Source organism: Chelonia mydas, chromosome 2 (genome assembly GCF_015237465.2).
Source record: "Chelonia mydas isolate rCheMyd1 chromosome 2, rCheMyd1.pri.v2, whole genome shotgun sequence".
NCBI lineage: Eukaryota > Metazoa > Chordata > Testudines > Cheloniidae > Chelonia > Chelonia mydas.
In genome coordinates, this window is record NC_057850.1 from 182,442,803 (window position 1) to 182,461,381 (window position 18,579).

At 38.4% G+C, this 18,579-nt stretch overlaps 1 protein-coding gene across 6 annotated transcripts in view; it reads left to right on the top strand.

The window, feature by feature from the left end:
* The first annotated feature begins 18 nt into the window (after positions 1-18).
* The window catches only part of KIF15 (kinesin family member 15), a 57,361-nt gene continuing 38,800 nt past the window's right edge, over positions 19-18,579 (top strand). For 2 of the 6 annotated variants that reach the window (XM_037890231.2, XM_037890230.2), the window contains exons 1-13: positions 19-239; positions 3,170-3,212; positions 6,600-6,783; positions 7,502-7,578; positions 8,151-8,188; positions 9,451-9,548; positions 9,932-10,111; positions 10,994-11,203; positions 11,324-11,449; positions 13,421-13,543; positions 14,384-14,507; positions 17,249-17,340; positions 17,809-18,018. In XM_037890231.2, coding sequence (XP_037746159.1) covers positions 221-239; positions 3,170-3,212; positions 6,600-6,783; positions 7,502-7,578; positions 8,151-8,188; positions 9,451-9,548; positions 9,932-10,111; positions 10,994-11,203; positions 11,324-11,449; positions 13,421-13,543; positions 14,384-14,507; positions 17,249-17,340; positions 17,809-18,018 — 1,524 coding nt within the window. In that variant the 5' untranslated portion in view covers positions 19-220. The remainder of the gene's footprint in view (positions 240-3,169; positions 3,213-6,599; positions 6,784-7,501; positions 7,579-8,150; positions 8,189-9,450; positions 9,549-9,931; positions 10,112-10,993; positions 11,204-11,323; positions 11,450-13,420; positions 13,544-14,383; positions 14,508-17,248; positions 17,341-17,808; positions 18,019-18,579) is intronic. The other 4 variants (XM_037890229.2, XM_043540771.1, XM_043540773.1 and 1 more) reach the window with 4 other exon arrangements.

The following is an 18,579-nucleotide window of genomic DNA, read 5'->3' on the forward strand; positions in this document are numbered from 1 at the left end:
CAGGGGCTGGGTGTACATCCACATACACACCCCCTCCCCAATGGCCGCCCCGTGATGACTTCACAGCGGGAGACGCGCCTCCCCCCCACCCCCCGCGCCGGGCAGTTAGCGCCAAATTCAAACAGGCCGCCATTTTGAGCTGCCGAGCGTTCCCAGTGCGGGGGGAGGGCGCCACGGGGTTTGGAGGCGAGGAAGGGCGCCCGGGGGGGCTGCGCGGACAATGGCTCCTGGGACCAAAGGTGAGGGGTGGGGGAGGAAGGAGGGGGTCACGGCGAGGTGCCGCGGCGGCTGGCCCGTGCGACGGCTGGTCTGTGTCCGTTCCGGTTTTTCGTATTCCGAGGCTGCTTAGAAGGCGCCTCTGACCGTTCCCTGTCGCGTGAGGTGGGGGAAGGGTCTTTCCCAGGGCGCGCGAGAGAGCTGAGCTAGCGCCAGGGCTCGGTCCTATTTCCTAACGTCCCGCGCCCCGGTCTTGCTGGCTGAGGGGTTTTCAGAGCTTCAGTCCCCCTCCCGTCACCCCCGCACTCTCCCTCCCCCTCTCTCCTAACGGTTTTTACCAGCCGTTTCCCCGCGTGAGCTGTGACAAGCATGAGTAACCCGTCCCCGTGCCAGCAGCCCGGGCGGGGCGTTTCTGGTGTCGATGTCCGGCGCGGGGTTGTCTTGGGGGCAGGGAGAGGTGCCCCTACCCCAGCACGAGCTCCATTTTTGGCTCAGCTGAGGGAGGCCCGTGCAGTCAGCTGAGCGGCTTTTCAAACCCTCTGCCCGGGGTCTCAGTGGCGTTTGAAATGTTGGCAGCCTGGAGGGCTTGTTTCCCAGACAGAAAGGCAAGAAATAACCACAGGAGGTGGGGAAATGGGGAGGCGCACAGAGTCCCTGGCGTGGGGGGCATACAGTGCACCTGGCCTGGGGAAGAATGAGGCAGAGTGGCATGTAATGGAGGGGTAGCCCCTGGAACAGGGGGAAAGGGAGAGAAGGGAGGACAACGATATGAGAGGCGAGGGGACCTTCAGGACCTATACAGAGCCCCTGGGGTGGGAGACATGGGAGAGGTACAGAGCCCCTGGCATGGCGGAAGCGGTGAATAAGGGGACGCAGAACCCCTGACATAGATGGGAGGTGTTGGGGTGGGGGGTTGCAAGACGTTAGAAATCGAGAGCAATAGCACTAGGAGCTTGTGGGGGAGAACGGAGGGATTCAAGGAATTCAATCAAATTGGCTTACAGAAGCAATGAAGTGTGCCAGCCTCTAGCTAGTGCTGAACAAAAGTCTAAACATGTCTGAGGGCAGCCTGTTATGATGCATCCTAAACAATTGCCTTGCTCAGGAGAGGTGGTGCATCCAAACCACAGTCTGGACTCATCAATTTTGATTGTAGTTTTTCAACTACTGGCCCACCTCCATGGAACAATGATTTTTCTGCGCAGGTTGGGGCAGATAGGGCAAGCTGGAGTATCTCAGGGGGGCAAAGGACAAGGAGACAGACCCTACTCTGAGCAGGGAGGAGGCCAACCATAGCCACTTGCAGGAGAGAGACTTTTTAGTTTGCAGCTAGGTGGAAGGACAATGGTCAGCGTAAACAGTAAAATCCAGACTGAATGTTTTCCTAAAAGATATGTGCTTGAAATTAGTCAGGGGAAGTTATGTGCCATGGCCTATGCTAGTCAAGAGGTCAGACTAGCTGATCACAATGGTCCATTCTAGTCTATGCATCTAAGAAATGTCACCAAAATAGATATGACTGTAATCCTGCAGCTGATTGCACTGTCTGCATCTTGGCTTCCATGCAGATACACAGTGGTGTTCTTCTGTGGTGTTCCACAGAGGTGCAGTGATCTAGCCTGGTGCAGACCATGATAGAGTTGAGGTCATACTGACTGTATAGCTCTCAAATACATAAATTCAACAAATTGATAAATAGAAAATTATTTAGACTTTTAACTTGAACTGCTTCTTGTAATCATAGTAGATGCAATTTTTTCCTACAAATATGAAATTCAAGTTGATAACATCCCTTTAAAATGGAAAATGCAAGCAGTTAGATAAATTGAGATATTGATTACTTACTGACACTGGAGCTCCTATTGATCTCTAGGTGATGAAATACTATTAATTTCATAGGTTTTTTTAAAATTTTGTTAATTGTCTTGTGCTATTTGATTTGCAATTTTTTTTGGCTGTGTTGCATATTAGTTTGAAAATTGCAAATGCTGCTTCATAAATTAATAATAACCTTGTAACAGACTGCTTCAATGTCATTGAGCAAATCAGAGCTGATCTACTGTAGCACCAGTACATTTGAGACTATTTTTCTTGTAGTGGCAGAATCATATTGATGTATCAAACATGCTCATTTTAAGTCTAGCACCTCTGTGTGCTGATGTCAATAACTTCTGCTATTAAAGTACAGACTTAGGCTTTGATCCTGCAATGAAATCTGTGCTGGCTTAGGGGGGCCTTAATGGTATTTATTATAGGGTGTTTATGACTGGTCATTTCACATAGTAGGTAAATGATTATAGGTTAGACTTGCTCTTGAATAATTAAATCATCATAGCTGTCTTCTGCTAGATGCAACACATCTCCATGTGAATGGAATTTAGAAGAAATATGTCAAAAGATGGTGACAGACTTGGGAGGATTTGGATACTTTATAGCACTGATTTTTAGTATATTTTTTAAATGTTCAAGTAAAAATGAATCAGTTTAGCTTTTGCTACATTATTTGAAATTTCACATTGCTAATAAGTGTCAAAACTAAATGTGTGTATATTGCTATGCCTGCATATAGTGCTTTAAAGATATCTGAAATCTGTAATCACAGCTAAAATCTATGGTCCAATCCTGCAAACATGCATCTGCTTAATTTTATGCATGTCCCACTGAACTCAATAGGTTTATTCACATGCATAAAGTTAAACACAAGTGTTTGCACTGCAACATCAGGGCCTACATTATCTGCGCAAGAAACACTAAACCGAATACTCATCAAAGGAAAACGTTCGCTGTATATCTTTTGCACGACAAACCTCAAAGTCATTTAAACATTTTTGTTTTATCTTTCCAATTTTAACTCCATTGATATCACTTGCAATACTTTTTTAATGATAGCCATAAATTGTTTTCCTTGACAGTTTGATGTATGTTTTTCCTTTTTTTAAAAAAAAAAAACCAGGAGATTCACGTGATGCCACACTGCCCCTGTCAAATACACCAAGGTAAAAGACTATTTGCTAATTCTTGTATTAATTTCTCATATACTAACATTAAAGGGCTGTGTGGGGAAAGGCTGACATGTATATAACATGTTTGTTTCCATTCATCCCATCATTTGATAATGCAATTATCCCTCCCACTTTCAAATTTAGTTATTCCAACCACATTTTTCTCCTTTAAGCAAGTTCAGTTCTAACACTGCAATGCTAGTCTATAATCAGGTTTCAGAGTAGCAGCCGTGTTAGTCTGTATTCGCAAAAAGAAAAGGAGTACTTGTGGCACCTTAGAGACTAACAAATTTATTTGAGCATAAGCTTTCGTAAGCTACAGCTCACTTCATCGGATGCATTCAGTGGAAAATACAGTGGGGAGATTTATATACCCAGAGAACATGAAACAATAGGTGTTATCATACACACTGTAAGGAGAGTGATCACTTAAGGTGAGCAGGAGAGCGGGGAGGGGGGGAAGAAAACTTTTTGTAGTGATAATCAAGGTGGGCCATTTCCAGCAGTTGACAAGAACATCTGAGGAATAGTGCGGGGCGGGGGGGTGGGATAAACATGTGGAAATAGTTTTACTTTATGTAATGACTCATCCACTCCCAGTCTCTATTCAAGCCTAAGTTAATTGTATCCAGTTTGCAAATTAATTCCAATTCAGCAGTCTCTCATTGGAGTCTGTTTTTGAAGTCTTTTTGTTGTAATATTGCGACTTTTAGGTCTGTAATAGAGTGACCGGAGAGATTGAAGTGTTCTCCGACTGGTTTATGAATGTTATAATTCTTGACGTCTGATTTGTGTCCATTTATTCTTTTACGTAGAGACTGTCCAATTTGACCAATGTACATGGCAGAGGGGCATTGCTGGCACATGATGGCATATATCACATTGGTAGATGTGCAGGTGAACGAGCCTCTGATAGTGTGGCTGATGTGATTAGGCCCTATGATGGTGTCCCCTGAATAGATATGTGGACACAGTTGGCAACGGGCTTTGTTGCAAGGATAGGTTCCTGGGTTAGTGGTTCTGTTGTGTGGTGTGTGGTTGCTGGTGAGTATTTGCTTCAGGTTGGGGGGCTGTCTGTAAGCAAGGACTGGCCTGTCTCCCAAAATCTGTGAGAGTGATGGGTCGTCCTTCAGGATAGGTTGTAGATCCTTGATGATGCGTTGGAGAGGTTTTAGTTGGGGGCTGAAGGTGATGGCTAGTGGTGTTCTGTTATTTTCTTTGTTGGGCCTGTCCTGTAGTAGGTGACTTCTGGGTACTCTTCTGGCTCTGTCAATCTGTTTCTTCACTTCAGCAGGTGGGTATTGTAGTTGTAAGAATGCTTGATAGAGATCTTGTAGGTGTTTGTCTCTGTCTGAGGGTTTGGAGCAAATGCGGTTGTATCTTAGAGCTTGGCTGTAGACAATGGATTGTGTGGTGTGATCTGGGTGAAAGCTGGAGGTATGTAGGTAAGTATAGCAGTCAGTAGGTTTCCGTTATAGGGTGGTGGTTATGTGACCATTGCTTATTAACACCGTAGTGTCCAGGAAGTGGATGTCTTGTGTGGACTGGACCAGGCTGAGGTTGATGGTGGGATGGAAATTGTTGAAATCATGGTGGAATTCCTCAAGGGCTTCTTTTCCATGGGTCCAGATGATGAAGATGTCCTCAATGTAGCACAAGCAGAGTAGGGGCATTAGGGGACGAGAGCTGAGGAAGCGTTGTTCTAAGTCAGCCATAAAAATGTTGGCATACTGTGGGGCCATGTGGGTACCCATAGCAGTGCCTCTGGTTTGAAGGTATACATTGTCCCCAAATGTGAAATAGTTATGGGTGAGGACAAAGTCACAAAGTTCAGCCACCAGGTTTGCCGTGACATTATTGGGGATACTGTTCCTGATGGCTTGTAGTCCATCTTTGTGTGGAATGTTGGTGTAGAGGGCTTCTACATCCATAGTGGCCAGGATGGTGTTTTCAGGAAGGTCACCGATGGATTGTAGTTTCCTCAGGAAGTCAGTGGTGTTTCGAAGATAGCTGGGAGTGCTGGTAGCGTAGGGCCTGAGGAGGGAGTCTACATAGCCAGACAATCCTGCTGTCAGGGTGCCAATGCCTGAGATGATGGGGCGTCCAGGTTTTCCAGATTTATGGATCTTGGGTAGCAGATAGAAAACCCCAGGTCGGAGTTCCAGGGGTGTGTCTGTGCGGATTTGTTCTTGTGCTTTTTCAGGGAGTTTCTTGAGCAAATGGTGTAGTTTCTTTTGGTTACTCTCAGTGGGATCAGAGGGTAATGGCTTGTAGAAAGTGGTGTTGGAGAGCTGCCTAGCAGCCTCTTGTTCATATTTCGACCTATTCATGATGACGACAGCACCTCCTTTGTCAGCCTTTTTGATTATGATGTCAGAGTTGTTTCTGAGGCTGTGGATGGCATTGTGTTCTGCATGGCTGAGGTTATGGGGCAAGTGATGCTGCTTTTCCACAATTTCAGCCCGTGCACGTCGGCGGAAGCATTCTATGTTGAAGTCCAGTCTGTTGTTTCGACGTTCAGGAGGAGTCCACCCAGAATCCTTCTTATCAACTGCTGGAAATGGCTCACCTTGATTATCACTACAAAAGGTTCCCCTCTCCCCCCCCCCCCCGCCCCCGCGCTCTTCTGCCGGTATTAGCTCATCTTAAGTGATCACTCTCCTTACAGTGTGTATGATAACACCCATTGTTTCATGTTCTCTGTGTATATAAATCTCCCTACTGTATTGTCCACTGAATGCATCCGATGAAGTGAGCTGTAGCTCACGAAAGCTTATGCTCAAATAAATTTGTTAGTCTCTAAGGTGCCACAAGTACTCCTAGTCTATAATCAGTTTCTAGAAAAAAATTGAAGAGTGAAGCGATTTACATATCCAGGTTTGAGGCTGTCATATCTGTTGACCCAAGAACAGGAATCTACTACCCTAATGTGTATTTTGTATTGCAGTATGTTAAACTTTCAGGGGATCCCTTTTAATATCATGAAATGGTCATATGCAAAACTGTATTTGGACTAATTTCTTGTGTACCCAGAAGGACATACCAGTTAAATGTATAATAGTGATTAGAACATAGGAATTGGCTTACTGGATCAGACTAATGGCCCATTCAGGCAACTATCCTGTTTCCTACAGTGACCACTACCAAATGCTTCAGAGGAAGGTGCAGGAAACTTTGCATTAAACAGATATGGGACAATAAACCGCCTGCAGTAGGTCTCTTCCTAATCTCTTATAGAGATTATCTAGTTTAGTACAACTTCAGGGTAAACCTCTGCATGAGTTTCCCCACTCAGTCTGACTTCTCTAATTTCATATATTTTCTCAAATAACTGACAGAGCTGTGTTCAGACAACCTTATCTATAAATATTCCTTCATTAGTACTGAAGGTGATGCCATCAAGGTCTATGTGAGAGTACGACCCCCTTCAGAGGGAGCTGCATTAGCTGATGGGGATCAAGGCTTGTGCTTATCAGTTCTTTCATCAAACACTCTTCGTCTACATTCAAAGCCTGAGCCCAAGATCTTCACTTTTGATCATGTTGCAAATATGGACACAACCCAGGTAATGGTTTTAAAAACGGTTGACAAGCTCACTAAAATATGAAAAAAATGATGGCCATAACTATACAATATCTTTATCAATATCTATTTCCCTGTTTGTTACAGTAACAAGTCTGGCAATGCTCAGTTATAGTTACGCTATCAAGGCAAATTCATTTTCCTCTCTACTGCTTTAAGAATTTCTCTTTTTAAAGTTTTCGTAAGAATTGCTCTTTGCATTTCTACAATGAGATTGATGGGAAATTGTGCTTAATGATGGATGGGATATTATGATCCTATAATATATGATGCTCCTAGAGAAGCATTCCGTATAAGCAAATTACCACTGAAGCCCATTGTTTTAGGCCTAACAATAATATATGACAATAGATGGGAGTAGTAGTTAGGTAATTTATCCTATTCCATAACATAGAGCAATTGATTCAGTACCATAACAAAGTTCACTTACATGTTTTGCAGTCAGCATTAGTAAAGGGTTGTGTGGCCTATTGTTGGTGCATTTGCTTTGTTGTGGGAAGAAGGGGGGGTGGGGGGGGAAGCCAGGTAGTCATTTGATGCATCTAGCCTGGCTATGTGTCATTTAATATATAAATACACAAAGTTCTGTATGTAACATTGTTTTATAATATATTTTCTTATACCGGGGAAGAAAGTCTTGTAGAAAGTCTTTTATGTTTTTGAAATCTTAATGCCAGCTTCCTTGTCCTTTTTCTCATCAGGAGTCAGTGTTTACAAGTGTAGCCAAAAACATTGTTGAATCTTGTATGAATGGTTACAATGGAACCATCTTTGCATAGTAAGCCATTTACATTTATTTAATATTAAACATGAGAGTTGTAAAAAATTACTTGCATCAATTAATAGCAACTGATTTAAGTATCAGGGTATAACTTCATGCTCTGGTGTATTTATTTAAAAAAAAAAAGGCTGCCTTCTCACTTGATACAGCATCTCAAAGAGTGACATGGTGAAACTTTTTGATATTTACTTGTTGAAGAGTACTTAGCCTCAGAAATGCATATTTAGAAATTATCTGATGCAGTATGGTTGTAATTGTGTTGGTCTTAGGATATTAGGGCGGTTAAGGTAATATCTTTTATTGGACCAACTTCTGTTGGTGAGAGAGAGAAGCTTTCAAGCTTACACACAGTTTCTTCTCTAATACCCTGGGACCAACATGGCTACAACACTACTTACAACAATGGTAGACTTCAAGTTGACTGTGCGTTGTTACATCTTCAGCTTATGAGAAATGATTTGTCCATGTCAAACTACCAGTTTGAATGGAAGATGCAGATCAATGAGGGATGTCACTGCTAGAATAAATTTTGCTTATTTTGAACTTTTGTTTGTTTTCTTTTTCTTTAGTGGCCAAACTGGGTCAGGGAAAACTTTTACTATGATGGGTAAGTGTATAAAAGACTCATTTATAATTGTAAGATTTTTTTCTCAATACTAGTTTTGAGATGTGGTTTAGTTTTAAAACTTTTTTTTTATGCTCTGTAAATAATGTGATTTGGTTTTACATTCATCTGCACGTAATTTTTTAATCTTATTGTTTTTGGGATTGGATAGCACTCTTAGTGCAGTTTCTGTTTTTCTCACAACATTCCCAGAGAATGGGGATGGATACCTTCTTGTCCTCTTTTCTTTGAGATGAAAAAGTCCATTCCCTATTTTCCAGCTGAAGTAAATAGCCCAATGAAATCAAATGTTTGTAGTCAAGTTGTTTTACAAAATTCTAAAAACATCTTTTTAGTTTCCCCTTTTTGGTTCCCAACCCCTCAATTTCTGGAAAAATATTCTGGTAGGCACCTCTTTTCTATGTTAAATAAATAGAGAGAGAGAGAGAGACATGTTTTCAAAAAGGCTACCTTCCCAATCTGGAATTAAAGGTCAATTTGTATTTAAAAGGAGTTTACATTATTCTTGTGCTGTTCATAGCACTGGTAATTTTAAATACAACAGGTTTCAGAGTAGCAGCCGTGTTAGTCTGTATTCACAAAAAGAAAAGGAGTACTTGTGGCACCTTAGAGACTAACAAATTTATTTGAGCATAAGCTTTCGTGAGCTACAGCTCACTTCATCGGTTGCAGCTCACGAAAGCTTATGTTCAAGTAAATTTGTTAGTCTCTAAGGTGCCACAAGTACTCCTTTTCTTTTTTAAATACAACAGTTAGTCAGTCTCCCTTTTTACTTTTAAAGAGGAACAGTTGCCAAAACACCCAACTGAAGGGAGTGCGTGGCTCTGGGACTTGCTAAGAATTGGATGAACAAAGCAATTGAATTACTCTCAATCCTTGAAGTGGTCCCTCCAAACCACGGCAGACACATTGGTGGGAAGTTTGTACTGCTACTTCTTGGTCTTTGTATGCACCTATTCTGTGAATAAATAGACTTTAGTATCCAGAGCTGTAAATCTCTCGGCCTTTCACAGGCACTAATTTAATTTAGATCTTTTTAAATGTAAGTTGACAAAGCAAAATCAACTGATTATTCGAGAAATAGCTTGATTTCTTCTTTCTTTGTTTTGCCGTGAATGATTGCCTAAAAGATTGGTAGTTGCCGTTTTGTATAATGGTATATGAGAGTGCCAACCAACTGCTGTTATTGAATAGCATTTCTTAATTAAACCTACTAAATTTTATTTTTAATGAAATCTCTTTAGGGCCATCTGACTCTGATAATTTCACACACAACCTGAGAGGAGTTATTCCTCGGAGCTTTGAATATCTCTTTTTTCTAATCGAACATGAAAAAGAAAAGGTAAAACTTTTATATTATTGAGGTCACAGGAATGTCTTGTTTATGAAGTAGCTGAATAAATTACATTTTGATTAGTGCTCAAGTTTCTTGTGTTATGGCTGTCTTGCATCTACCTTACAATTTTACATTTATTATAGTATCCTTTGTATATTGATAGCTACAAGTGCCAAAAGAAAGATTTAAATTTCTATACTGAAAGTAGCTATCTTTCTAGGTAAAAAAAATTGCCCTTTGGGCACCATAAATGGTGTTAAGGTACAATATATATCAATAATAACTTTATACCTTTATGAAGGAAATGAAACAAACCACTGCCATACTGTGTTAGAGACCAGCTCTCACAAAAGCTATACATCTATAGTAGAAGTTTTCATGTTTTACAGGCTGGTACTGGTAAGAGTTTTCTCTGTAAGTGCTCGTTTATTGAAATCTACAATGAACAGATATTTGACTTGCTGGATTCTGCTTCAGCTGGACTCTTTCTGAGGGAACATATCAAGAAGGGAGTCTTTGTCGTTGGTGCTGTGGAGCAGGTGTTAACCTCTGCTGCTGAAGCATATCAGGTAGTCTGTTTCATGCTGTTTGATATGTGGACATTGCTCTCTCAGCAACATTGTACAATATTAGCTCTAGCAAAAATTAAAGTGCGTAAAAATAAAATGCTGATTTCTATTTCTACAAAGTATTTTTCAAAAGATAATCTATAAACAGAGAAATATTTGGTTTGTTCTAACTTTTCTCCAAAGCATGCATGTTCCACATCAGTCGTTGGTGAATGTTAGAGATTATGAAAGTTGTAAGGTTTGGGGAGTATAAAAATGCACTGATGTTAATCTTCTGCTGATGTTTGCAGTGGACCTCAGTGGTATAGTAGCAGGTTTTTGTCCCACTACACTGTTGTTCCAGATATCCTTCACACTGTACATCCAGGTGTTGAGTAAGCCTTACTCTTCTAATGATCACAGCACATGGCTTGTCTGGTTTTAAAAAGTTTTATTTGTACAATGTTAACATATTTGTATAAACACATAAAAAGGGGAAATAGAACTTTTGGAAAACAAAAGGACATTTTATATAGCAAAGACTTGGAAAGTCGTATCAGTGAGTTGGCAGTCAAAATGTAGCATAGCAATTTTTAAACTAAAGAAATTGTAAAACATGGAATTGGGTTGACAAGAGTAAAGGGAAGTGAGTATTTAATTATTTCTAAACCAAAAAGCTAATGTTCAAATCATAAACATTGTGATACTCAATAGGATTTCTAACTGTATTAAATTTTTATATGAAGATATTCTGGTGCTAAAAGTCAGTGGTTGTAATGGTTTATTGAAAGGCCTCATACTGGAATATATGTTTACTCTCTGCTTCACCCATTGTATCTGAGTGTTGGGATCACTCTGAAATATGCTAGATGGTGCTATTTGGTGTCTCTTCTTGCTGCTAAGGTGTTAACTATGGGCTGGAGAAATCGCCGTGTAGCATCTACCTCAATGAATAGAGAATCCTCAAGATCGCATGCGGTCTTCACTATTACTGTAGATTCAATGGAGAAGAACAGTGAAGTTGTTAACATCCGATCCTCCCAGCTGAACTTGGTGGATTTGGCAGGGTCTGAGAGACAAAAAGATACCCATACTGAAGGAGTCAGGTTAAAGGTTGGTGCTACATATCTGTGATTACTTTCTTTTTCTCTTCAATTAAAGATTTAAAAAAAAACACCTTGTTTTAATCAGGACAGTTGTCTTCTCACTTTCAGTCTCTCTTGTATGTTTTAGGAGGCAGGTAACATAAACCGGTCATTAAGCTGCCTGGGCCAAGTGATCACAGCGCTTGTTGATGTGGGTAATGGAAAACAAAGACACATTTGCTACAGGGACTCCAAGCTCACTTTTCTACTACGGGTAACATATAATGTTTAGTTTTCATGTAATATTTTTAAAAAGAAAAAAACATTGATATTTACACTGAGAAGAGAAAAACTGAGCTCAGTTCAGTAAAATTGGGCTGCTTGTTTTCACTGTTGTGAACGCTTCCTGGAAAATCAATTTCTACGTGTCATAGGATTTCAGAATTATTATCCTTTTGTCTGTAGTAAGGTTTTAGGATGAATTGTAAGGATCTGAAAAACACAGAGTTTTCAGTTTCTCCCTTTGCTCAAAGTTTTTTTTTGAAGAAGGAAAAAGAGAAACTTTGAAAAAGATATTGATAATATCCAGATAACAGAAAGATATTATACTCTGTTGCTGTTACAATGAATGTCTTCAGTTACCTGTGCTTTTATTTTGTGTGTGTGTGTGTGTGTGTGTGTGTGTGTGTGTGTAATGTATACTAATCTTATTTTAATGAGAGTGGAGGACAAGCTCTATTCCCGTGCGTTATGGAAAAGCCTATATATCACATAAGTGTAATAGTCACTGACTTGAAATGCTTCTAACCTTAAAGATTTTATATGTCCTCAAAGTAGCCACACAAAATGTTAGCAGGATGTAGCTGGTATTAGCGACTGATAATACTCATCTTCTAATCTTCAGGAAGTTTCTCATTTGTATGAAGGCCTCTTAAACTGCAAAGTGATTATGACGATTGAGTGAATTTTAATGTTCTCTGCTGAATACCATCACTAACCAGAATGCATCATTCTGTGACATCTAATACCAAGTCTGATTGCAATCCGTGATAGTATTAGTGATGTCACAGGCATTTGTTTCCTATTCCATTATGACAGCACTCTACCCATTCCTTCTCCAAACACTTTTTCCATGCAATCTGTTGGTCTTTATCCTCTATTTTAAAGAATTTCTCTCTCTTTCTCTTTCATATAAGTATAAAAAGTTGAAATTCTGTCTGTCCATTTTCTTGTACCCCCCTCTTATAAAGAGATCCTCCACCCCAGGTCCTTACCCCCAAACAGAACACCATTGACGTTTGTGAGTCTTCTTGCAGGGCTGGGGTCTTAGATTGTAAGTGCCTTAAGTGATACCTTAGCTATTATATCTGTACAGATATAAGTGCACCATCAGCACTCAATAAATAATACTGACATATCTAAAGATCTATATCTAACAGTGAGAAGTTAGTTGTCTCTTTGATCAGTCAGTTTCCAGCCTGTCTGCTAAGACTACCAACAAGTGTCTGTGTGAGTGATTTTTGTGATACTGATGCTTATCCGGTAGAAAATGGAGCCAGGTAATCAACATATTTCACATAGGTAGCCAAATGGCTGGCCTTCAAGTTGGTAATAACTTTCAATTGCTATTGACCAGAGTTCTAAAGTGAAAGATTTGATATCTCATTACAGATTTCCTGAGTTTCCTTTTGCCAATGATAGCACACTGCCCAGTTCCAAATTCCTGAAATGATCCTCATTTAATTACTAATCCCTTCACAATATAACAAGATAAGGTTCTTGAAACTAAACTCTTATATATAATTAAGGTTGTGTCCTCCTTTCATAACCAGCTTTGAAATAAAGCTTCAAAAACGAATGTAGAGATTTTTCAAGTAAACCCATTCTAGTCTAAAATTACATACAAATCAACTTGTGAAAGAAGTATTAATTTCTAGCTCTAACCAAAAACCTTCAACTTAAGAAGAAAAGGAGTACTTGTGGCACCTTAGAGACTAACAAATTTATTTGCGCATAAGCTTTCGTGAGCTACAGCTCACTTCATCGGAAGCATTCTCACTTCATCGGATGCATTCAGTGGAATGCATCCGATGAAGTGAGCTGTAGCTCACGAAAGCTTATGCTCAAATAAATTTGTTAGTCTCTAAGGTGCCACAAGAACTCCTTTTCTTTTTGCGAATACAGACTAACATGGCTGCTACTCTGAAACCTTCAACTTAAGCCGATTTTCATATTTTTCAAACAGGATTCTCTTGGAGGTAATGCAAAAACATGCATAATTGCAAATGTTCATCCTGGATCTAGATGTTTTGGTGAAACTCTGTCCACCCTTAATTTTGCTCAACGAGCAAAGTTGATTAAAAACAAGGTAAAAAATTATTTAATATCTTTACTATCATGACTTAAACAAATACAATATTTTGTCATTTATATTATATGTTTAAATGTGAACCAATTCATTTTAAGAAACGTTTTTGTTTACTATGGTTAACTCAAATGAAAATCATATTGAAAAAAGAAATTTGCTTGCTTGGGTTTAGAATAACAAAAACTAACTATTTTTAAAAAATGGAATTTACTTTTCACTATTTCTGCAGTTTATACTTTATTCAGCATGGACAATGGAAACATACTATTTGCACTCACTTGTTTTTCATGTTCTGTTTGTTCTTTGAATCTGCAGCATTCCATGGAAATGTGTAAATTCAAACAAAGCTTTAATTAAATGCTTTCATGATTATTTTAAAGCTTTGTAATGCTGTTTTTCCTGCCTAAATTTTGGATCTAAACAGCATGCCATTACCTGCTTAAATGTAGGGTAACTCTTAAGTTCTTTCTGTATCTTGAGCAGGCTTGAATGTATATTGGCTTCTGATTTTGCAGCTATGTAGTCTGTTATATGCTGTTTGCCTTGGTTCAGCCTAAAATTTTCAGGATTAAATTCTAGTTCAGCAAACTGTAGACTAAATTTTCAAGTGTCCATGATTTTCAGATATTAAGAAACTATTGAAGTTGAAGATATTAGAAAAATAAATTGAGCTCTCTCCTGTTTCCAAAGATTCTTCTCTTTTAAAATGGATAGCCATATAGGCAGTTATCTACTGTTTTTCAATATTTGATTCTAATTACCTTGAGAATAGATTGTTTCTGATGTTACTTCATATTAAAAATGTAATCTTATTCTTTGCTTTCAAAATTCCTACAAAAGGCTGTGATAAATGAAGACACCCAAGGGAATGTGAGCCAGCTCCAAGCTGAAGTGAAGAAATTGAAAGAGCAGCTTGCACAACTTACTTTAGGGCAGTCTACTCAAGATATTTCTATTTCAAGAGGTAGGAGTGTTATACCAATAAAATAGAAACCAGCAGGATCTTATTAAAGGGGAAAAGGCAAAATGCCACATTTATTGTGAATACAGAAAGAATCGTAGTAAGCAGTTAGTTATAGCTATAACATTCCATTCAATTTCATATTTATTCACACATTCATACACACACACACAGGTTCTGCAAGGTTGTTATCATAGTTACCAGCCTTAAGAGTTGCTCATGCCAAACCACTGGCCAGGTGGCCTGGACATGAGGAGGGAGCAGGGCCTTGTCAGATGCTCATCTGATGCTCCTGGAAGTTGGTTTGCAGAATCAGACCCCAAAGTTCTCACTTTCTAGAGTCCATTTTTATAGGAATTTTTTCCTATGCCAGTCTATGGGAATTGCTTCATCATGCTGTTGCTGAATCAATCAGCAGATGTACTAACACAATTAGCAGCTTGCAAGTTTCACACATAGAGGGAGAGAAACAGTACCAAAAACCAAGAGACCTCTTAATTAGTAATACCCTGGAATTTAAACAATGGGGAATCAAACTAATTTGTGATTTTAATACAGAACTTCTTTAATATGATCCAACAGGAGAAACAAAAACAATAGAAAGCTCCTGCATTCTAGAGCAAAAGGAGATTTTTAAACTGATTTGTTATTGACTTGCTGAACAAATAGCACTACTTAGTTTTGTATGCCTTAAGGATTTTGCTTAGGCACAACATACTATTTTACACAAATATAATAAGCAAATGTGTCTAATTTTGCAGGAACCTGTGTTAACTAATGATCATTTTGTTTTCATTTTACTCTTACCATATTGTGTACATTAAGCAAAACTTCTATTAGTTTGATTTTTGCTGTTAATGCCTAGAATTTTCTTCCAGCTTCTAGTTCATAAAGGTGTTGGAAATAAAGCCCTTGAGATAAACCAAAACATTTGTTTATGATTGTCAGTGTGGCGGGGTTCTGTTTTTTCTCATTAGACAAGTTGTTGCACAAGCCTGTTGATTCTGGCTTCCTTTTACTCCAGTTTTTTTGATTTCTCAATGTAATTCCAGGAAAAAATATTTTGTGGGGATGACAATAAAAAGTTAGTCTTATATACAATACAGTAGAGAATAAAGTTAATGGAATTTTTATTACTCTTCAAACTTTACTTGTAGCTTTTCACTGAACTGTTGTATCTCCTGCACAGATCCCGATATAGTTTCCCACTAAGTGTAGTTCCCTGACTGCAATATGCTGTCCCAGAGTATTTTATTACTATGGTAGCAATCTTGGCTTTGTAATTCTCTTATTGTGTTCCTGTACCAGTTGTGGTCTGATCTTCCCAAGACACAAGGGATTTCAATCCAGCACCAGGAGTTGCTGCATTTAAAAGACTTTGCTAATATTAAACATCCTTGCTCCGTTTTTTGCAAGGGAAAAAAAAATCACACATCTGCTGCTATGCACAGGATCAGAGTTTAAATCATAAAAATATGCGAGAATGGTTAACGTGATATTAAATCAGTCACACATGCTATCATGTCTAGATATAGGCAGAAATCTTAACAATTTCATATTACATCTGTTGCAATTGCTTGGAATCTGCAAAAACTAAAGGATGATGTTTTAAATCTGTTAAAAATTATCTTATACATTTTAAGAAAAGAAAAATCTTGTCTGAAAACTGACACGATAGACGTAGTCTGAGCAATTAAGAATCTTGGCACACATTTTGAGTTGTAGAAATAAAGATATGGAGTATCATTATCAGTTGATTGTAAAACAGTGGCATTTGAAAATATATATGTTAACTAGAAATTATTTTGATGAATTGATTTTTTGAGGGGGTCTGAAACTATTCATCAAATTTGAAAAATAGCTTCAGTTGCAAAAAGCCATATGTTTCAACTTTTTCATTTTGAAATGTTTTCAGTTTGAAACAGCATTTTGACTTAAAATTTGTCCAATTTAAAAAAAAAATAAAAACACACAAACAAGGGTGAAAACACCTGAAATGGCCAAAATGAAATGAGAAACGCAAAAAAAGATTGTTTCAAATTGATCAAAATGTTTTGCCTTAACTTGAAACGAATCAAAAAACTGAAAAGAGGGGGGAAAAAATATATTTTTGAATTAACTCGAAACATTCTGGTTGACTTGAAACAAACTCAAAGATTTTTTTTTTAATTTGAAGAAAAGATTGTTAAATTGTTTGAGTCAAACTGGAATATTTTTACATTATTTGGTTCTACCCCTAAGCTGAAAAATCAATTATTCACTCAGCTCTAATCATAATGGGATAGTTATTTTGCCCTTTAGATATTATGGTGATTAGTATCCCATAAATATCTATAATAGTCCACTTTATTATGAACAGAATGTAATATTAATGCCAATTTCATGTTATAAAATTCTAAAAAAGCATCTGAAGCTAATTCCATATTTTGCATACTTCCTTTGCTGAACACATGAATTTAAAAAAAAAAAAGCTAAATTCAAAATCCCTTTACTCATTAGGTACAACTTTGTATGTCAATTATAATTGAGTGAGTAAAGTTTTATATCTCATAAATTGACAGACCCTAATAGTATCATTAGAGGGTGTAATGTAAATATGTCCATACATATATGTTCAACAAATTATTCTGGGGAAAATGAAGTGTTGGAAATACTCTGTAAATATGGTTGTTAAACATGAAGGAAAACTTAAATAATTTGTATCTTAATAAATATGGTGATTCATTCTTTAACTTTCTATTAAGCTATTCTTGGACAAGGTCAGGAAAATACAAATTACATGAACTACTTTCTTGAGGCAATGCTGTTCTTGGAGAAGTCTGAAAGTGAAAAGAAGGTAAGAATTCACTGCCTTTTCTCTAGTATGTCCTGCTTATTTTTTTATTAAAGCTAAGGATGAGTAAACCTACTGAAGCCCCACTACAGTTGAGATTGTCCTGCTTTGTTAAATAAATTCTGTTTACAAAGACAGCAAAGTGTAGTTACCAGAAGGAGAGATTATACACTAGTAGAATTGTGAATTTTTAAGGTAATGTCCAAGTTTGATAAAGAAAAAACATAAGAAAACTTTGATTAATAATCGGATTGTGCCCCGTAGTGAGTTGATTTTTTTAAAAAAAGTCACAAGGTCAGTTTCGCTTACAAAAATATGAATGGGATAATAAAATGTTTTAATTTTGCACATAAAATATTGTTATAGGTAGTATGGTATAACTTGTTTAAGTTTGTGATAAATATATCTATTTGGAGATTGCCATTGTCCTTTTTTCCCCACTACTAAATCAGTACATTTATTTTTTTTAAGACTTTGTTAGAAAAAGTTGCTCAACTAGAAGATCTTTGTGGCAAAAAGGAGAAATTCATTCAGTCCAGTAAAATGATAGTTAAATTCCGGGAGGACCATATAGTTCGCCTGGAGAGATTACACAAAGAGGCTCGTGGCAGTTTAGTGCCCAAAGAACAGGATGATCTCATCAGTGAACTGAGGGAGGAATTGCGGACAGTGAAAGAACAGGTAAATATTTTTACTTATTGTTCCATTCCAAAACAATCTGATGAAGCTAATGAACAACACAAAAAGAAAGAACTTCTTTATTGTTTAAAGATAATGAAACAACTGACCTTGATCACTGATGGTATTTAGTTGAAAGGTATCATGAGCACAATCTACACCAGGGATCGGCAACCTTTGGCACGCGGCCCGTCAGGGAAATCCGCTGGCAGGCTCAGGCGGTTTGTTTACCTGCAGCGTCCACAGGTTCGGCCGATCGCAGCTCCCACTGGCCGGGGTTTGCCTTTCCAGGCCAATGGGGGCCGTGGGAAGTGGCGCAGGCCGGACTGCGTGCCAAAGATTGCCAATCCCTGATCTACCCAGTACTCTAAACTGTGAAATTACTGTACTTAATGCTATTTGGTTTAAATCACTGATAGGCTTCCTTATGTTAAGGAACACTCTTATCACTGCAGTTAGCAAACTCAGCCCTGTTTTAAAAATAGAACAAAAAGACAGATTACTTTAATAATTCTGTAGTTGAGCCTACATATTCTAGGCTAAATTGTGATCCTAATGTTTCTG